We start from the raw sequence: 19,484 nt of genomic DNA on the forward strand, positions 1-19,484 counted from the left end.
AGAAGGAGGTGGTGCCAGATGCTGCAGGCAATGATCTCTGGCATGCTGGGTAGTCTTGCATTTCTTCTTTGTCCCATTGTGTTCGGAAGATTCTCTTAATAAGTGTGCATGGTTTTTTACGATAATGAAAAACAGCACAGAAAGTGCTGTTGATTGAAATTGTGAGGTAAATGTCGCTTCCCTGAGGTTTGGGATTGCTTGGCGAGCTGGATGGCGAAGAGCACACATCCCCCAGGAGTGTGGGGCAGCTTAAGTGAGGTCAAGCTTTTAAGGTGCCTCATGGTGCCTGGAGCAGGGGGACCCTGTCTTTGAGGGTGCTTGTTCCTTCTCTCCCTCTTTTTTGCTGTTTACCCCAGGCCACCCTCTGCCCGTGACTCAGCACCCAGTCCTTCCTTGAGTACAGGGAACCTGAGAGCAGCAGTGCCCCAAGGAGGCGGAACCCACGACACCTTTCCACTTCATTTATCAGTGATATGCAGGGTTGGGTTCCCCCTCACTTTTGAAGAGCTGAAATCTGAAGGCTCCCACACCCCTGGCCAAGTTGGACAGGTTGCCCGGGTTTTCAGCCAAGGCCATGACGTGCTATCCTCGGGGTCAATCGTGTTGGGGTTTTAGTTTTTTATTTGCCAACCCAGAAGGATTTGGAGGCTCAGCATCTCCCTGCTGTGCCAGGATGGCTGGCCAGGCTTTCCTCCCCAAGAGGCAGCATATTAAATGCCTGTCTTTGGAAACCATGGCACTCCTCTGCTTTTGCGCTTCATAATCTTTGCCATCCTTAAGTGTCGCTTGTCCTGAAACTCAGTCGTCTTGTTTGTTGCTAAACTGAAACTTGGCCCAGCGATTATTGATCAGGAAGTGCTTCTCCCTACTTGGCAGGCTCATTAACTGTGCGTGTCCTGGCCCAGTCAAAGGCTTTGGCTTCTCCCAGGTCACAGGGGCCATCTTCCAAACCCGAGAACAGCTGGAGTTCAGGTAACGAAGTTGAGAATATGGGCTTCTTGTCACTTTCTTTTATGTGGAGGGCCGCATTTGTCTCTGCGAGGGGCACAGATACTAGCTCATTCACTCATGTATCCATCCCACCAGCGTCCTACCTGTTCCTTCATTCCTCCGGCCACCCACACCTCCCTCTGCTCACCCACCCTTCCCGCTACCCTTCCTTCCACCCCTCGCTCCTGCCACCATGCTTCCATCCCCATTCATCCATCCCTCACCCACCCACCCACCCACCCATCCAGTCACTCATCCAACCACCATCTATTATTCTGAAATACTTACCGAGTCTATACTATGACAGAGTAATAATCTATTGATGAATCATTGATTTAGGTTTTTGAAAACAGTCCCGAGCAAGGACAGTAATAACCAGTAGTCAGCTGACTAACCCCTGGAGGCTTACACACTTCTCACATGTTGCTGGAATTGTCACATCTGTCAGGAAACTGCAGTCTTGTATCCTAAGTCTAGTTGCCTGCCTTCCTCAAGGGTACTTCACTAGTAAGTAGTAGAGCTGGAGTTTTTTTTTTTTTGAAATAGTATCTTAAAGTTGGGTCTCCCCGGTGGCACAGAGGGTTGAGCGCAGCGCTGTGAAACTGTCCGCAGCCTCTGCAGCACCTGTTCAACTCCCGGCCGGCCAGGGAGAAACCCATATGGCGAGGCAGACCTCTCCTGTCTCGCCCGCTGCTCCCCTCAGCAGTGTATTTCAGTCAATCTGCCTGTTCTGTTCCCCACTCTGTCTCTGGTGCATCCTCTCACCCCCATCCCTGCAACTCTGGACTGTATCCCAGTTCTTATATGAATAAATAAATAAATCTTTAAAAAAAAGTATCTTAAAGTTTCTACTCTCCTAGAATAGAATCAGAACTTGAACCCAGGTCCTGTGCTTTTTCCATTCCACAAATCACTTGATGGGAATGTGTCCATTTCAAAGTTTGCTGCCATGGGGACATGGACTGGAGCAGGCTATGGATAGCAGGAAGGAGACGGGCTGGAGCTCATAGAAACCAGTAACAAGGTAGGCTCATGTGCCTTTGAGGAAAAGTGAAGACTTGATTGTCTACATCCTGAAGGTACCTTGAGGCACCTTTCACTCCTTCATCCCTCCCTCATATCCATCTCATTCTCTCATCCACCCGTTCACCTCGTACTCACTCTCTCATCGTCTCACTCTGCTCGCTCATCTGCCCATCTATCTCACCATCTACCCCTGAATCCTCCTGCGTGTCCATCAGTCCACGTATCCTCCCATCCACCCATCTGCTTGTCAGCCCACCCATTGTGCATCTTCCCATTTGCCCACATTCCCATTCTCTCGTCTGCCTCCTAGCTATTCTGTGCCAGGCTCTGTGGGCTAGACTAAAATGAATTAGACATGGCTTAGCCTTTCAGAGCTCACAGCCAAGGCAGAAAGAGAATCTGAGCACAAATGATCGTGGCACCAGGTGGTCTGTGATGAAAACCTAGGAAGGTGTGAAGTAATTCTAGTAGGGGAGGGGCTCCTGCAAACATTTCATGAACTAGGCTGCAGTTTGGATTGTGTGGGGTGTTTTTTTTTTTTAAGATTTGTTTTAAGATTTGTTTATGCATACAAGAAATGGGGTACAGGCCAGAGGTGTGGGGGTGAGAGGATCCACCAGAGACAGAGTGGGGAGCAGAACTGGCAGATCTGCTAAAATACACTGCTGAGGGGAGCAGCAGGCGAGACAGGAGAGGTCTGCTATGCCAATTGGGTATCTCCCTGGCTGGGGATAGTTTCATAGTGCTGCATCTTAACCCCTTGCGCCACCAGGGAGGCCCCTTGTGTGGGGTGTTAGGTACAGGTATGGGAAAGACACTGCAGGTCAGCAAAAAAGAATGAAGAAAGGCATGGTGGTAGGAAGCAGGAGAGCACTGCCTGAAGCATGGCAGTAAATAGAGGTGGGTATTGGATCCTGGAGAAGTAACAGGGGTAGAACACCAAGGCCTCGAGTGCCTGACTGGGGAGGTTGGGCTTTGCCAAGCCAGCTGCAGGTGGTCCTTGACGATTCACCATAAGAGGGTTTCTGGTTGAAGGTAACAGGGCCAGGTGGGAAGGAGGAATTGCATGCATAGCAATTGGTGAGCCGGAGACCCTGGAGATGTTAACTGTGGTGGGCTACTCGGGAAAGAGCACTGGGCAGAGAGTCAGACCTGAGTTGCAGTCCTGACAGCAGCTTTCTAGCTTGTGACCTGGCACAAGGTTCTTTTTCTTCCTGGGCCTTCATTTTCTCTTCAATAGGAGGAGGTAGCAATACCTCTGCCTGCTCAGGAGCTATGCTGGGTAAAGGTGGGTGTCCCTTATCCTGCCTCAGTGGACCAGAGTTAGCCTTGGCAGGCCACAGGGGCATACGACTATGAAAGGCCGGGCTGTGGAGCGCACAGCTATGTTTGGAGACTGATCCGTGCCTGCCACGTGGGGCCATGAGAAGTCTGAACCCCAGGCCACAGGGCTGTGCATCCTGGCTGTGTCTGCTGCCCTTGGACCACTTTGCTTGCATTACATTGGGCCCTTTCCTGGACAGAGCAGTTCTGCTGTCACCCCAGGGACGCACAGCTGCACACTGTGGGACACGGACCAGCTCCTTTTGGTTCCAGCCCCGGAGCTGCATCTGACATATGCCAGTCATCGCCATGCAGAATGAAGAGGATGGGAGACAGCTCTGCTCCTTGGCTCTGATCCACAGGCCCCAGGCGGTTCATCTGACCGGTCCTTTGGGAGCCTTCCCTTTACCCTCTGCTGCCCGGCGGGTTGCTGGGAGACCAACCTCACTAGCAAATATTCACTGCCTGAGCTTCTCCTACCGACTCTGCCCTCGAGCCCTGTTTTTCTTCCTAGAGAAAGAAACCCAGGTTTCTGAGGTTGGGTCTGGGACGTGGGGATTAACTTTAGATGCTCCCTCACTTCTGGGAGGACACATTTTTTCTGCCAGGTGCTGCTGCAGGTGCAGAGCTTTCTGCAGAGACAGGTCTGTGTTCTGCTCTGTTCAGTATGGAAGCCATGAGCCACAGGTGGTTATTAAGTATTGGAAATGTGGCTCAGGCTACTGGGGAACTGCAGTTTTTCATTTCACTTAATTTCAGGATATTTATTTTTTTTTAAGATTTATTTATGCATACAAGAACTGGGGTACAGGCCAGAGGTGCGGAGGGTGAGAGGATACACCAGAGACAGAGTGGGGAGCAGAACAGGCAGACTGACTGAAATACACTATTGAGGGGAGCAGCAGGCGAGACAGGAGGGATCTGCTGTGCAGTGTGGGTAGCTCCCTGGTCAGGGATTGAACTCCTGCTGCAGAGGCTGCAGATAGTGTCACAGTGCTTCATCTTAACCCTTGCGCCACCAGGGAGGCCCCAATTTCAGGTCATTTAAAGCTACTGTGTCAGACAACACAGCTTTCAAATGATTTCCCGAGAGGACAGAGCTGTCCCATCCCTAGAAACATTGAGGAGAGGGCTAGGATGAAGGGGTCACTTTCTGTGTGCCACCCCGAGTCTGTTCTTGCAGACCCCATGGATAACTGCCAGGCATCAGTGGGTGAATGGTGTCCCCTCGGCTGTGTTTTAGCTGGTCCCTGTCCACGGGCACACACAGGTTCCCCAGTTTTGGCTTAGCAACAGTTTTATTATCTTGTTTTATTTACTTTTTATGGCTTAATTATTTTTGCCATTGCTGAATTATCTTCCCATTTACCATTTAAAGGGTTTCTTAATATCCTATTAAGTTGATTGAACCATTGTCTTACTGTTGACATTTAGGTTATTTCTGCTTTTTGGTCATCGTGGTGGACTAATGTGAACATGAACCTAGTATGTTTTCTGTTCCCTTTTTTGAATTATTTTTTGGACTTATGTTTTCAGGAAAGGGGAATAAGAGTCTGAAGGGGGGTTTAAAGGCTCTTAAAACCTATTGCAATTTTTGTCTTTCTGAAGTTGAGTCTGTTTATATTCTTGTCAGTAATGAGTATACCCATTTTGTTACCAGCATTGGACACATTGGTCCTTGTTTTTGGTTTTTTTTTTTTTTTAAAGTATGAAATGATCCTCTCCACTTCTTTGGAGGAAGATTATATCAGTACAAAAACCAAAACCCCAGTTTCTTTTTTTTTTTTTTTTTAAAGATTTATTTATTTTTGCAAGAACTGGGGTCCAGGCCAGCGGTGCCGGGAATGAGAGGATTCACCAGAGACTGAGTGGGGAACAGAACAGGCAGATTGAGATACACTGCTGAGGGGAGCAGCGGGCGAGACAGGAAAGGTCTGCTGTGCCGTGTGGGTAGCTCCCCTGGCTGGGGATCGAACTCCTGCTGAAGTGGCTGCAGCTAGATTCAGAGCGCTGCGTCTTAACCACTTGCGCCACCAGGGAGGTCTGACCCCAATTTCTGTTTTGCCCATGGCCATGGCCCGTCCCTGGATCCTGGACACTCAGCCCCTTGAGGGGCTTCAGTGAAGGTCATTTTGTCAGTCACGGTGGGCTTGGGAGTGAAGGTGGGCCTCTTACATGTGTTGTGGGAGGTACTTCTGTAGATATCTCCTCTCTGCTAGAACACCTCTAGAGGTGGTAACTTCCTTTTGTTTGCAAATGATGGTAGTCCAGAAGAAGGTTTATTGGCTCCCAGAACTGAAAGTCTAAGTGCAACTGCCTTCAGGAACAGCTGGCTCCAGTTTCCTGCAGACCCATCAGCATTCTGCCGCCTCCATGTGTGGTCTCTCGCATCCTCATCTCAAGGCAGGCTCTCTAAAGGAGTGACAGAATGGGCTTACAATGCCCTCCAGCTTTCTATTCTACCAGTTTTGCGACCCCAGAGGGGAAAAAAGGCTTCTTTTTCCTATTAATTTGAGCAAAATCCAAAAAAACCCAAGCACAACAGAAACTCATCCAGTTACAACCCTGTTGACATGCCTTGGGCCATATGTCCATGTCACTGGGTGTGACAGCGACTTCAGGACTGAGTGGCTGTCCTGCGCTGTGCACCAGGACTGGGAGAGCTTATCCCCTCATGAGTTTTCTTTGTTCTGAGAGTGAGGGAGAACTGTTCACAAAGGAAAGTGGAATGGGGGACTGGCAGTGGTGTTGCATGCTGTCCAGTTCTCTCCTGCCCCTTTTCAGGATTCATTCCAGGCAGCCCCTTGGGTTCTCAGGCCTGAAGCCACCAGGGACAGGCCCCCAGCCCTTTGGCCTTCTTGTTCTCATCAGTTCCTCTTGAGGTGGGTGGTACTCTAGCCTGTAGGTGAGGTGGCTGTCGCAGATGGGACTCCGGTCACTGCATCCACCTTTGTGGACTCTGTTTCCTCATCTACAGAGTGGGTTCTGGACAGTGACCAGTTCTTTCTGGCCCTCTAATCTGGGACATCAGCACTTTCTCTGGAGGAAGAGGGAAGGCACAGGCTCAGCCTGCAGCCAGGAGGGAAGGGGAGAACCTGGGAGCTCTCCCTTGCTAACTGTCTTTGTGCCCTTGACTTTCAGGAAGCTCCCAGCCCCTGCCTGGCTGGCTGGGCCCCTGGGGTGGGGTCATGAGGACTCCAAGCTGAGAGGGTTGTCCCTACCTCCTCTGGGCTGGGTCCCCGTGCTGCACAGGGGGAGGTTTGTTCCCACAGAGGTGCCTGGGCCAGAAAACACAAATGGCCACTGTGTGTTTGCTCTGAAGGGTGTGGGCTGAGCGTTAGTCACTGCTGGCCAGCAGTGGTGGGCTGGGCAGGGGCTCCCTCTGTCCCTCCCTGGACCCCAGCCTTGCCTCAGTGGTGGGAGAAACAGACGTCAGAGGCCACAGACTGCCACTTGTTCTTTGTGTAACTTCTTGCCTGTCACTCCCACGGGTGCTCCCTCCATCTTAGCACCCTTAGCTTTCCAAGACAACCCCCCTCCCTAGATGCCCTCACGTTAGACTGTGGAAAGAGCTTGGGCATCAGTTTCTCACCCTCCTACTGTATAGAAGGGGAAACTGAGGCCTAGACAGGACCTTTGCAGAGTTTATAGGCACCTCTGGCAAAAAGCAGTCAGAAACAGAACCACACAGGCTTGAATTCCACTTGAGCCTTGTTATTTACCTACTGTGTGACTTTGGACAGATGACTTCTCTCTAAGCATTGTTTTTCTTTTATATAATTGAGGATCCCTGTTGTAAAAGTTAATTGAGAGGCTCTTACTGTGTCCTCTTGTGCCCTCTCTAGGCCCTGTGGCCAGAGGCTAGTTTCGTTCTGAGGCTTCCCTTAGGGGCCTGATGGCTGGCCCAGCAGCTCCAAACTTGCTGCCACAGTGCTGGAGGCTGGCAGTGAAGCAGGACTCCAGGCATTCTCAGCGATTGTTCTGAGGTAGCCTTTTATTGGCTGATTTGATCCCATGCCAGTCTCGGAGCCAATCACTCTGGCCAGAGGGACTATAGTATCTGGTTGCCTGGAATAAGTCACCCACCCACTTCCAATGGCAGTGGAATCAGCTCCATTGGAATTTAGGGACTGGGAAGGAAGGCCAGTTGGCTTCTTTGATTGAAGAAAAGTCAGGGAAGGGTCAGTTATGTCATGAGAGGGCAACACTTCTACTCACAAATTCTCCCTCTAGGCAAAAACCCTTGTTCATTAGAAAAATGGCTCACGCATAATATGGGCTGTGCCTGTATGGCTGGATGAATGCTGTATAGGAAACTCTCTTGTTTCCCGGCAGCCTGGTATAATGAAGAGAATCCTGGGCTGGCAGTCAGCAGGCCACCACAGCTCACAGTCCTGGTAGCTCCTCAGTCTGCTCATCTGGGAGATGGGCATGATGGCAGACACCTGCATTACCGGCTTGTGGATAGATTAATACTGGGTTTTGCAGTACTCTGCGTTTGCCAAGTGTGCCATTGCTGAGGTGGTCATTGGCCTGGAGACGGAGCAGGGAACACTGGGCAGTCCCTAAGAAGGGCCTGTTGGGATGGGGTTTGAAGCTTAGGCTCCTGAGCCAGGCAGGCTTGTGTTGGGGTCTGGCCTTCACCCTCTACTCACTGTGTGACCTGAGGCGAATCACTGTGCCTGTACATTGGGAATGCTACTGATTGTCTCCAAGGGCTGGATTGAGGATGGAGCGAGAAATCCCATTTCAGGCCGGTCCTGGCACACAGTGAGCGCTGAGGCACGTTGCTGTTTTTGTCATCAGCCATTATTAGGTCCTCTGTGGCCTAAAGGGAATGGGTTGCTGCCTCAGCCAGGCTTTTAAAGAATTTAATTTTGGCCAAGTCAATTGCAGTTGCTCCCTTTCTGTGGCAAGCTCTGGTCTCCGGAGTGCTTTGCTGGCAGTGTGTTCTGATGTCTGTCCCTGGTCAGTGCTGCCCTTCAGGGTGGCAAGCAAGGGAGGTTTTGTGCCCCCTAGAAAGCGGTCCCTGCCTGCACCTCCTCCACCTCCAGGAGACCCAGGAACTGGGGCCACACAGCCTCCCTCTCCAACTCTCGGGATGAAAGGTGACCTCGCTCAGTCCCCTGTGCTGCTCTGGCCGGTGCTGTCAGGTGGTCGTCTCGATCACGTGGCCCGGCTCTGGCCACCCTGCCACGCCCTCCACCTGCCTCTGTAAAGCAGCAGAGTGAACCTTAACTTCTCTTCTGGGTTTGGAGAGGAAGAGGAGGAGCTGTGAAGTGGTGGTGAGGACAGTGTGATAGGATGTTTTGCTGGTCTTTGGTGGGACTGAAGGAAATGAGGTTTATGAAAAATGAAAGAAAGGGTACTTAGGGCGGGGGTGTGTATGTGCGCTGAGACAGCAAGAGAGTGCGCCTGATTGCTTGATTGATGAATTTCTAAGCTCTGCACAAGCTTTCAAAACTGAGTTTAGGGTAGAGAACCCCATATAGACAGGGCTGAGTGGGCAGGGTGCCTTCTAGGATGAGGACTGACCCCTTGGAATGATCCACACAGAATTCTGTTCCCTGAACTGGTCTCCTGGCTGGATGCACCAGGTCTCAGAGTCAGGGGCAGTGAAGGGGAAGAATGAGTCTGCCAAGGGCCTAGCCCCGGGGCATGGTGGCCCAAGGGAGCAGGACCACCAGTGTCCCAGCCCCGGCTCTGTCACCTACACCGCAGGGGGGGGGAGGGGGTGGCTCTGCCTCACTCAGTGTGCATGAGATAATACTGCACCCACTTCCTGGGGTGGCTGAGAAGAGATGCGGGTGCAGAGCTTGCCCTTGATAAATGTGAAACCATTGTTCCGTGGGACCCCTGGGGCCCTGCAGCTCAATTAACAGAAACATTTATCAGAACTGGGGATAAACTTACAGACAAATGTAAAAATTGCCTATTGGCATCCCTCCCAGAATGTTCCCTGGTGAAGTTCAGGGCCCTTTTTCAGTTCACCCCTACCCCCCATAAGCAGGCGGCCTTACCACAGGCCGTAGGAGGGTGGTTCTCTCCAGTGAACCTGGCTCTCCTTGAGGCCAGGGGAGCATCACTGTGTCTCCGTGTTGAGGGTATCCTGGGAGGGCTGGCTAGGTGCCTGACGGGTCTGTTGGCAGCTGCTCCTAGAGGTTTCTGTGTTCTGGAGCTGACAGGGAGACCTGATATAATAGCACCAAGTGCGCAGGATGTTGGAAGTGAGAGGACCCAGATCCAATTCTGATGCCACTGCCCTAGTTCTTGGCCTGGACTTGCCTGTTTATAGAACAGGGAACTTGGGTACCAGTTAAGTGATGATTACAGGACGTGACGTGGAATGTGAGTGCCTTTTGACATCCGGGGGCATTAGGTGCACGGCAGCACCTTGGCCATTGTGTCTCCAGTGGATCAGGCAGCAGGGGTCGACCTGTAACGTGGGAGTAGGGCCTCCTCACTGAGGCATCAGGCACCGAAGAGATGAGCCCTGGGGCTCATGGGGTGCAGTCTGGCCTGTTTGCCTTGTGTTTTCCCATAGGTCCTACTCAGAGCCTCCAAATGAGAAGCCCACTCCTGGAGCCATGTTGTTGGGAGGTGCACTCTAAATATTGGGACCCTAGCAGCACCCCAAGGCTCACTGGGCTACCAAAAAGAGCTGTGGGTTCTGTTCACATTGGATACCAGATCATCATGGGTGGAATTGCTTGCACCATTTACATGATTGTTTCTCTCTCTCAGTTTTTGAAACTGTGGGAAAATATACATAATATTGATCATTTTAGCCATTAATGAGGGACATTAAGTAAGTACTCAGTGTTATAACCATCACCACTATCTGTACTCAGAACCCAACAAAAACTCTGTCCCCATCAAATACTAACTTTCCATTTCCTGTTGGTAACCAGTTCCTGGGAACCTCTATTGCATTTTCTGTCTCTGTGACTTGATCAGTCCAGATAGCACATACAAGAACAAAGACACTGGTCTTTCTCATACAAAGACCAGTGTCTTTGTTTTTGTATGTTTGACTTATTTCACATTGTATAATGTCTTCAAGGTCTTTCTACATTGTAGCACGCTTAGGAATTTCCTTCTTTATGGGTCAGTAATATTCCACTGCATGCGCCATGCTTCCTTTATCCATTCATCTGCTGAAGGGGCATGGTTGGTTTCTGCCTTGCGTTCTGGTGACTAATGCTGCTATGAACATTAGTGTACAAATATTTGCTCAAAGGCCTACTTACCTAGGTGTGAAATTGCTGGGTCACACTTGATTCTATGTTTCGCCTTTTGGGCAAATGCCAAACTGTTTTCCATAGTTTGGGCACCATTTTACATCCCCATCAGCAGTTCACAAAGGTTGCAGTTTTTCCACATCTTTGGCAACATTTATTTTTCATTATTTTTAAAAATTACAACCATCTTAGTAGGTATGAAACTGTCACCCTTTATCATCAAATAGACAACTAGTATACCCAGGGAAATGTATTTAGGAAGCAACACCACTGTAATTGGTGGGCAGACGTTAAGCCTTTTTCTTGTTACTTTGACTGTTCTTGAAAGCTGCAAATAAATGCTTGAAACTTAGCTATTAACATTTTTTTTAATTATTTATTTATACAAGCACTGGGTACAGTCAGAAGCGCGGGGGGGGAGGGGGTGAGAGAATTCACCAGCGCCAGAGCAGGGAGCAGAACAGGCAGGCTGACGAAATACACTGCTGAGGGGAGCAGCAGGCGTGGCAGGAGAGGTCTGTCATGCCATGTGGAACCTTCACCAGTGGCCGGGGATTGAACCGGTGCTGCAGAAGCTGCGGGCAGCTTCGCAGCCCAGCGGTCAACTGCTGCGCTACCAGGGGAGGCCCTTAGCTATTAACATTTTTATACACTAAAGAGAGCATGAAAGTTGAATCTCCCCATTTTAGGTTTGCTAAAATGGGGTCAGGCAGTATCTTTCCAGAGTTTTCCATATATTTACATACACACAAGACTGATAAGAAAACATAGTTGTCTGTTTCCTATATAAAAAGTGTTGTGCCACTTTTATTATTCAGAGACTGGGATTTCTGGCTGAACAACTCAACGATCTTTCTGTGTTTGTATTTGTATGCCATTCACCCCATAGTTTGGGTGTGTTGTACTTTAAAAATATGATTACTACTAGCCTGGACCACTGTTTGTCATGCGTGCACCTCTGTGCTGAGGCAGCTTGCCGCCCTTGCCACTGTGAGGAATGGCGGCTCTCCAGCTTCAGCCTCTCCACCCCCCTCTGGACATCCGGCCTCTGTTTCCACTCACACATACTCTGAGTTGGCTTCCAGGGGTGTGTTTCCTGCCCAATGTGCCTTGTTGACCTTGGTGCTGACCTTTGCTTTGCAGGCCAAGAACAAGGAGACGGGTGCCTTGGCTGCTGCCAAAGTAATTGAGACCAAGAGTGAGGAGGAGCTGGAGGACTACATTGTAGAGATTGAAATCCTGGCCACCTGTGACCACCCCTACATCGTGAAGCTGCTGGGAGCCTACTACTTTGATGCGAAGCTGTGGGTAAGGGTGCCGTCCATGCCCCCACCCGGCCCTGTGGCCTAGTCCTGAGGCCCTCGGCTCTTTCTAAGTGTCTGCTTTGATGGTTAGAAATGGGGCGAGGGAAGGTAGTGGGGGAACTCTGCATTCCTTGCTCTCCCAAGCGTCCCCTTTGGGCAATGCGGGGGATAGTTGTTCAGAGCAGGAGGGATCTATAAGGCTCTACTGCTGAACCCTGACCTGGATCCCAGTTCTGCTGCTTACAAGTTGGACAACTCTAGGCAAGTTCTTGACCTCTCTGTGCCTCGGATTCTTCATCTGTAAAATGGGGGTAATAATATGTAGCTCATAAAGGGCCTCCCCATTGGCGCAGCAGGTTGAGCACCATGCTGTGAAGCTGTCTGCAGCCTCTGTAGCGTGGCTTCGATTCCCGGCTGGTCAGGGAGAAACCCACGTGGCGTGGCAGACCTCTCCTGCCTCGCCCCCTGCTCCCCTCAGCAATGTCTTCGGTCCGTCTGCCTGTTCTGCTCCCTGCTGTGTCTCTGGTGAAATCTCTCACCCTCCCGCACCTCTGACCTATACCCCAGTTCTTGTATAAATAAATAAAATCTTTAAAAATAATAACATGTAGCTCATAGAATTGTTACAGGGATTAAGTGAGGTCATTCATGAGAGGTGCTTAAAACACAGGTAAGAGTGGGGTGAGTGCTGGTGAGCTTATTATAGCCTTGTTATTATACAGTAGCAGGCCCTTTACCAGCCCCTCTTTCTCCATCAGCAACCTCATATTTTAATGTGCACAGTGCGGATGCAGCTCCAAACTCCCATTCCTAATACGGTGTCAACCTGCAAAATGTTTAGAGGAATTGCGGTGTTTCCCTCTTCTCCTGGCCTGAGTGTCCCCCATCAATGTCTCCTAGTATTAATGCCTCTCAGTTTAGTAGATCCAAACTCCCTACAAGTCCCCTAAGCTTTTTGCAGCCAATGTTTTATGTGCAAAACATCATAATCATGTGTCCAGAGACTCGCGTGAACTCTAGCTGTAATTGGAAGGCTGTCAGAATCACCTGTCCAGCTGGTTAAAGGGTTTAGGGGTCAGCAGGGGCTGGTATTTGGATGCGGGCCTAGGAACAGCCCAGATCACGTGCCTCAGCCACGGTCATTACCCATGGTTGATAATTGTCCAGTGGTAAGGAGGGATGTTTGAAGCATTTTATTTACATCCTATCATGATTGTTATGGGTGGGGTGTTATGTGTTTTAGTTATCTTTTAGGAGATTAGTGGGGAGTTTGGAGTTAAACTGTAATGCTTTATAATTTTTCCCACTTAAAATAATAGGAAATTGATTCTGGCTTGGCTTTTTGGTCAGCGTGCCTGATTTCTAGGCACAGAATTACTGATGCTTATTGAGGAAAGCTGTTTCACTGGACAACAGGATCTGGCTGTTTAAGAAAACCAAAGGCAATTAGAAACCACTGTTGAAGGTTATTCCTCTTGTTTCACAGAAATGAAAGCTGCCAGTGTCTGGCGGGTGGAGGTGAGAACTTGGCCATGCACCCCTGCCCAGAGGTCCGTCCACTAAAACTGATGGCCCTCCAGGCAGAGGACTCTCTCCTTGGCCTCCTAAGCTTCTGTAGGGTCAGGTAAAAAGTATCAGGCTTTTCTGCCCTCCCACCATTAGGATAGATGACGGATCCCTGTTGTCCCAAATGCATGCCTGATGGCGGCCCCCTGGAGTAGGGTGTGGGCATATGTAGATGGGATTCACCTGGGCTAAGACTGGGCTTATAAGGGCGGCGTCACGGAGATGCCAGCAGAGAAGGAGAACAAACAGAAGAACAATGAGAGAGCAGAGAGAACATAAGAGAAGGCCAGAGAGCTCAGAAAGAGTGAAGACTGGCTGGAGGCCAGGAGGCTGGCAGGCCTCCCCTCCTGGCCACCCCCGGCACCCCTGCCTGCCGTGTGCCTGGTAAATCCCAAAAAAAGCCTGCAAAAGCCACCGAGGGCTCCAGGAATCACTCCTCCTTTACCCCGTCTGCTCGGGTCATAGAGATCCTGCTCCGTCCCTTGCTGCTGTTACACTTCTCCTTGGGGAGCTTCCTGGATATCATGGAGGGGGGAGTAAATGGTCAGGCACCTTGGGAGTGAGCAGGGCAGGGACACCAGTGACCCTTTTCCCAGGAGGGGTCAGAACCACAGAAAGGCCAGGGCCCTTGCTCGTGTCATACAACTGAGGCCGATGAAATAGCCTGTTCTCTGTCCTGAGCAGGGAGCTGCTTTTAAAAGTTTTCCTCTTTTAAGAAATTAAGCAGGCCTCCCTGGTGGCACAGGGTTAAAGACACAGTGCTGTTGATGTCATTTTTGGAGTCAGTGGGTTTAGAGTGCGGGGTCCTTGGGTTCACTCTGGGAAAGGTTGCACCAGAGCTCCCCTTTCAGGGGCATGCGGCAAGTTTCCCAGGCGAGTTCCTCCACGAGGCAGAGATGTTAGTTGTATTTAAAGAGCAGGTTTATTAGGAAAGGGACAGAAGAGTAAAAGACACTTGCCTAGACATAAGCGAGCAGAAAGAGCTGCCCCTTAAGGAACAGGTTTGCTGAGAGAGGCCTACATGGTTGCAGGCGGGCGGCCTTGAGGAGAGCGGCCTCCGCTGAGGGAGGTCAGTGAAGAGAAGCCCTGGCAAGTACAGGTCATGGGCGGGCAGGAAGCTGCTGCCCTGCGGAAGAGAGAGTTGGTGAAAGAAGCACCTGCATAGTCACAGGTGGGCAGAAAGATTGCTGCCCCATTGTGGGGGCAGAGTTAAGTTTTATTATCTTCAGGGAGGGGCTCTTCTTTGTGGGTGGATGGCTTGTGGTGCCGACACTCCCTATAGCAGTCTGATAGTTTCTGGGTGTTGCACCTCCTGATCTGGGCCTTGATGCCTAAGGGTGTTAGTTTCTATAACTGGGTTAATGGCTTATGCTAATCCCCTCTACCCCTACTCCTTGTGTGAGTTAGGTTCTTGACCTTGTATCTCCTTTCTTCCATCACTATCAAGCTATCTCCAGCCATGGCAACATGAGTTTGATCCCCAGCGAGGGAGCTGAGCCACATGGCGCAGCAGACCTCTCTTGTCTCGCCTGCTGCTCTCCTCAGCAGTGTATTTCAGTAGATCTGCCTGTTCTAATCCCCACTCTGGTGAAATCCTCTCACCCCCAGACCTCTCATCTGTACCCCAGTTCTTGTATGCATAAATAATGAATTTTTTTTAAAAAAGAAATTAAACATGCGTTCAATGTAGGTCATCAGGGGGAAATGAGAGTATATGGCAAAGCAAAAGCAAAAAAAAAGAATAAACCACCAAAAAAGATGTGCACTCCAAATTTTTATACCAGAGATAACCACTGATAACATTTCAAATGTATTTTTTTCAACCCTAACACAGAATGTGTACCATACCTTTTTCTTAACCTTTCACTCTTATATTTAAGGTATATTAAGAACGTGCTTCCATGTTAGGAGGGAAACACTTGTGTCTTTATTTTTTATTAGTCTATAAAATGCCATCTTCTGACTAAGCCAGTCCCTATGGTTGGGCATTTAGATAGTTTTCTTTTTTTCCCCCTCCTGTTGTAAGCAGCTCGGGGATGGATGTCTTTGAATTTTTGTGTTCTGTGAGAAGTCCTTAGGAGGATTTTTAAGTGTTCATTACCAAACAAGCCTCACCACTTTGAATTATACATATGAGTTTTCCCAGCTGCCTGCCTGCAACACCCACCTGGCTATCTGCCTCCCAGCCTCCTCCCAGCTCACAGCCTTTGTTGGATCACCAATTATGTACCCGTTAAAAAAACTTTAATGTGTCTGTTTCCATTATTAATTGTGGCTAGATGTCAAGTTCTTGACTTTCCCAGCTCCAGAGATAACAGCTAACATTTATCCAGAGCTTGCTGTGTGCTCGGCCTTTAACTGAGTTTTCCTTGACTTCTATCACTGAGTCTTTACTCTGTGAGTTTGTTGCCTGATTCTCTATCTCCAAGCAGAAATGAGAAACAAAGAGGCTAAGTGAGCCATTCCCCCCAGGCCACACAGCTAGAAAGTGGCAGAGCTGGGAAACCAGATAGAGAAGGACAGTTTGTAACCTGACTTGACTGTCATGAGGTTGTTTAAATAGATACCCCAGAATTTTCTGTCTCTAAGTTATGGCTTTAGGCAGATACTTTCTTTCCCGCTGGTACTTTCTTCGGGGGAGCTCCTTCTAGGGCCCAAACCATTTCTTCCCCTCCTGTTTAATAGCAGTCCCTACAGTCTGCATTTGTTACATTATAGACCTGTAAAGGGGCCACCTCCTTTTTTTTGAGGATTTGTTTTTAGACATTGTGGAATCAAGGCAGGTAGCACTAGAATTAGTGGATAAAGAGTGGGAAAGAGTTTCAAACAGTAAGGACAGTGACAGTGGTGTGGAGGTGTGAAAGGGAAGTAGTAGATAACGGGTGGGTTAGGATTGGAGCAGCAATCGAGATAAGGGGAGTTGTGTGATAGGAGGCCATGCTGTGGAGGGCCTTGAAGGCCAAGGTGAAATTTGCACTTGATCTTTTAGATCAAAGTACGGTCCTGGCAGCAGCAACAATATCTGGGACCTTGTTAGAAATGCAAAATATCAGGCCAGACATGCTGAATCAGAAACTTTTTTTTTTTTAATTTTTATTTATTTATGCATGCAAGAACTGAGGTGTAGGCCAGAGGTGTTGGGGGTGAGAGGACTTACCAGAGACAGAATGGGGAGCAGAACAGGCAGCCTGACTGAAGTACATTGCTGAGGGGAGCAGCAGGCAAGTCAGGAGAGGTCTGCTACGCCATGTGGGTCTCTCCCTGACCGGGAATCAAACTCATGCTGCAGTGGCTGCAGCTGGCTTCATAGGTTGCTTCTTAACCCCTTGCGCCACCAGGGAGGCCCATGAATCAGAAACTAGACAGGGGCCCAGCCATCTGGGTTTTACAGAGTTTTCACAGAACTCTGATGCTAAAGTTTGAGAACTACCATCTTATATAATGGGGACCCAGTGCAGTTTTCCACAGGGGAGAGAAATATAGTGTGTGTTTTAGGAAAAAATCAGGTTTGAGGAGCAAGAGCAAAAGCATTGAGACCAACATGGAAAAGGTTGGATATGGCTAGGCCAGAAGCCCCAGGAGGTGATGTAGGAAAATCAGGAAAGGCTTCATCTGAACTGGAAGGGTCACTTGAACTGGATCTTAAGGGACGCATAGGAGTTGAATAGGGAGCTAAGTGTTCTGCTCCCCACTTAGTGAAGGAAGGACAGTCTAAGTAGAAGGACAGCGTGCGAGAAGTGTGATGCCTGGTGTCGAGATGCAGAGTTGAAGGGTGCACTGACTTTCTGGTCTCCTTCTCGGTGATGATTTTAGGACACATCTCGTGGCCAGGCCCAGGCTTTCTCTGCAGCTCAGAATCCAGTTCTTCTATGTGTGTGTCTTTGACAAAATCATGTTGGGGTCAGCTCTCAGGACTGGGCTCTGGGATGAGAAATTGGCCACTGCCTATGTCCTGGGCTCCTTGCCTAGCCTTGGCAGCCAGGAACAGATGTTCCCCCTGGACAGAGCAGAGGTCACTTCCAAGCCATTCTCCCCCCTCCCCCCCAGTCTACTAAGATTAGTTCATTTTCTTCTAGAATTTGTAATTTCAGCAAAATCCTCTTATGATTTCTTGTGAGCATTTTGTGAGCTTTTGATATCAAATAGCAGAAGTGGGGGAAAAACAACCCCAGCTATTCTAGACCTGCTTTAACAGCCACATTTTAAAAAACTAAAATGAGGCCGCCCTGGTGGTTTGGGATTAAGCCTCAGTGCTTTTATTTATTTATTTATTTATTTATACAAGCACTGGGTACAGTCAGGAGCGCGCCAGAGCGGGGAGCAGAGCAGGCAGAAGGACCGAAGTACACTGCTGAGGGGAGCAGCGGGTGGCAGGAGAGGTCTGCGCGCCATGTGGGACCCTCCTCAGGTGGTTGGGGAGCAGCCGGGGATCGAACTGGCACTGCAGAGGCCACGGGCAGCTTCGCAACCCAGCGCTCAACAGCTGCGCCACCAGGGAGGCCCAACTCTCAGCGCTTTTACCACAGTGCCCCATCACAGCAGCCTGGGTATGATCCTCGGCCACATGGCGCAGCAAGCCTCTCCTGCCTTGCCTGCTGCTCCCCTCAGCAGTCAGTCGATCTGCCTATTCTGCTCCCCACTCTTTCTCTGGTGAATCCTCTCATCCATCACTCCTCTGGCCTATACCCCAATTCTTCTATGCAAAAATAAATAAATGAAATCCTTAAAAAACGAAAATGAATTTAGATAGTATACTTAAGACAATATATATATAAAAAGAGATCATCCTGACATGTAATCATTTTAATCAATATTAAGATTACTCATGAGAGTTTACTGGTTTTTTCTTTCATTCCAAGCCTTCTAATCCAGAATGTCTTTTACATTTACATCACATCTCAATTCAGGGGCTTAATTTTCATCAGAAATCCTTGATCTGTATTTAGATATCATAGATTTTATAATTGAAAAAGTTGATTTCTCTCTGTAAGTTCCAACATATTTGATTGTTTCCCCATAAGAGTTGACTGACAATAGTTTTTTTTTTTTTTTAAGATTTATTTATTTATGCATACAAGAACTGGGGTACAGGCCAGAGGTTGGGGGTGGTGAGGATATTCACCAGAGACTGAGTGGGGAACAGAACAAGCAGACTGACTGAAATACACTGCTGAGGGGAGCAGCGGACAAGACAGGAGAGGTCTGCTGTGCCATGTGGGTCACTCCCTGGTTGGGGATCGAACATGTACTGCAGTAGCTGCAGATAGCTTCATAGGTTGCATCTTAACCCCTTGCACCACCCAGAAGGCCCTGATAAGTTTTTAAATATAAAATATAATTACACTTTTAGTACTACACTAGTCACATTTCGATGGCACAGATACAGATGGACATACACCCAGGTCCCCCAGAATGAAGGAATGCAGGAAACCTGACCTGACCTCATAAATTTCCTCTGGTGACAACTCCTCCTCCCCCCATCACTCCCACTCCCTAATCCTCTCCTTGAGCCAGATTTTGGCCTCTGGGAAAGTATTGCAAGGATTGGGTTTCTTTTTCTACATAGCCTCGGAGTGAGAGCTGCATCCTGGAAATGTTTAAAAAAGCATCTCTCTGGGAAGAAAGGCCCGGTTTATAGGCCCTACTGATTTTTGTGGTGTAAATATTCCTGCCACTTTCAGTCTCAAACTACCAAATTGTCAGATACACAGAGTTGGGTAGAGATGGGCATTGGTTCTGTGATGAAGTATTCCTGCTGCATGGATGTATGGATGTAAATAATTCAAGAGTACAGATGACAGTAGAATAATGAGGGAAGTGATGATTTTTGAATATTTATTACTTATCTTTTTAATATATTTAAAATTCTAAGATTTTTTAACTTAATTTTTAATTATGGTTATTTCTATGGTTTAACCACTGACTTAACACAAGCCAGTAGCTGCATGGGAGCCAGACCAGGGGAGTGTCCACTAAACCACAGAATGCTGCAACGGATGTCACACAAGTCATTTATTCATGGAGAGATGATCGA

The 19,484-nt window shown here is 48.9% G+C and overlaps 1 protein-coding gene across 1 annotated transcript in view; it reads left to right on the top strand.

The window, feature by feature from the left end:
• STK10 (serine/threonine kinase 10) overlaps positions 1-19,484 on the top strand; it is a gene marked incomplete at both ends in the record, with an annotated part of 118,214 nt that overhangs the window by 12,249 nt on the left and 86,481 nt on the right. The window contains one exon of the mRNA XM_084244125.1: positions 11,724-11,888. Within this exon, the coding sequence (XP_084100251.1) occupies positions 11,724-11,888 (165 nt within the window). The remainder of the gene's footprint in view (positions 1-11,723; positions 11,889-19,484) is intronic.

The sequence above is a fragment of the Talpa europaea genome (genome assembly GCF_964194135.1).
Source record: "Talpa europaea genome assembly, chromosome: 9".
Classification (NCBI taxonomy): Eukaryota; Metazoa; Chordata; class Mammalia; order Eulipotyphla; family Talpidae; genus Talpa; species Talpa europaea.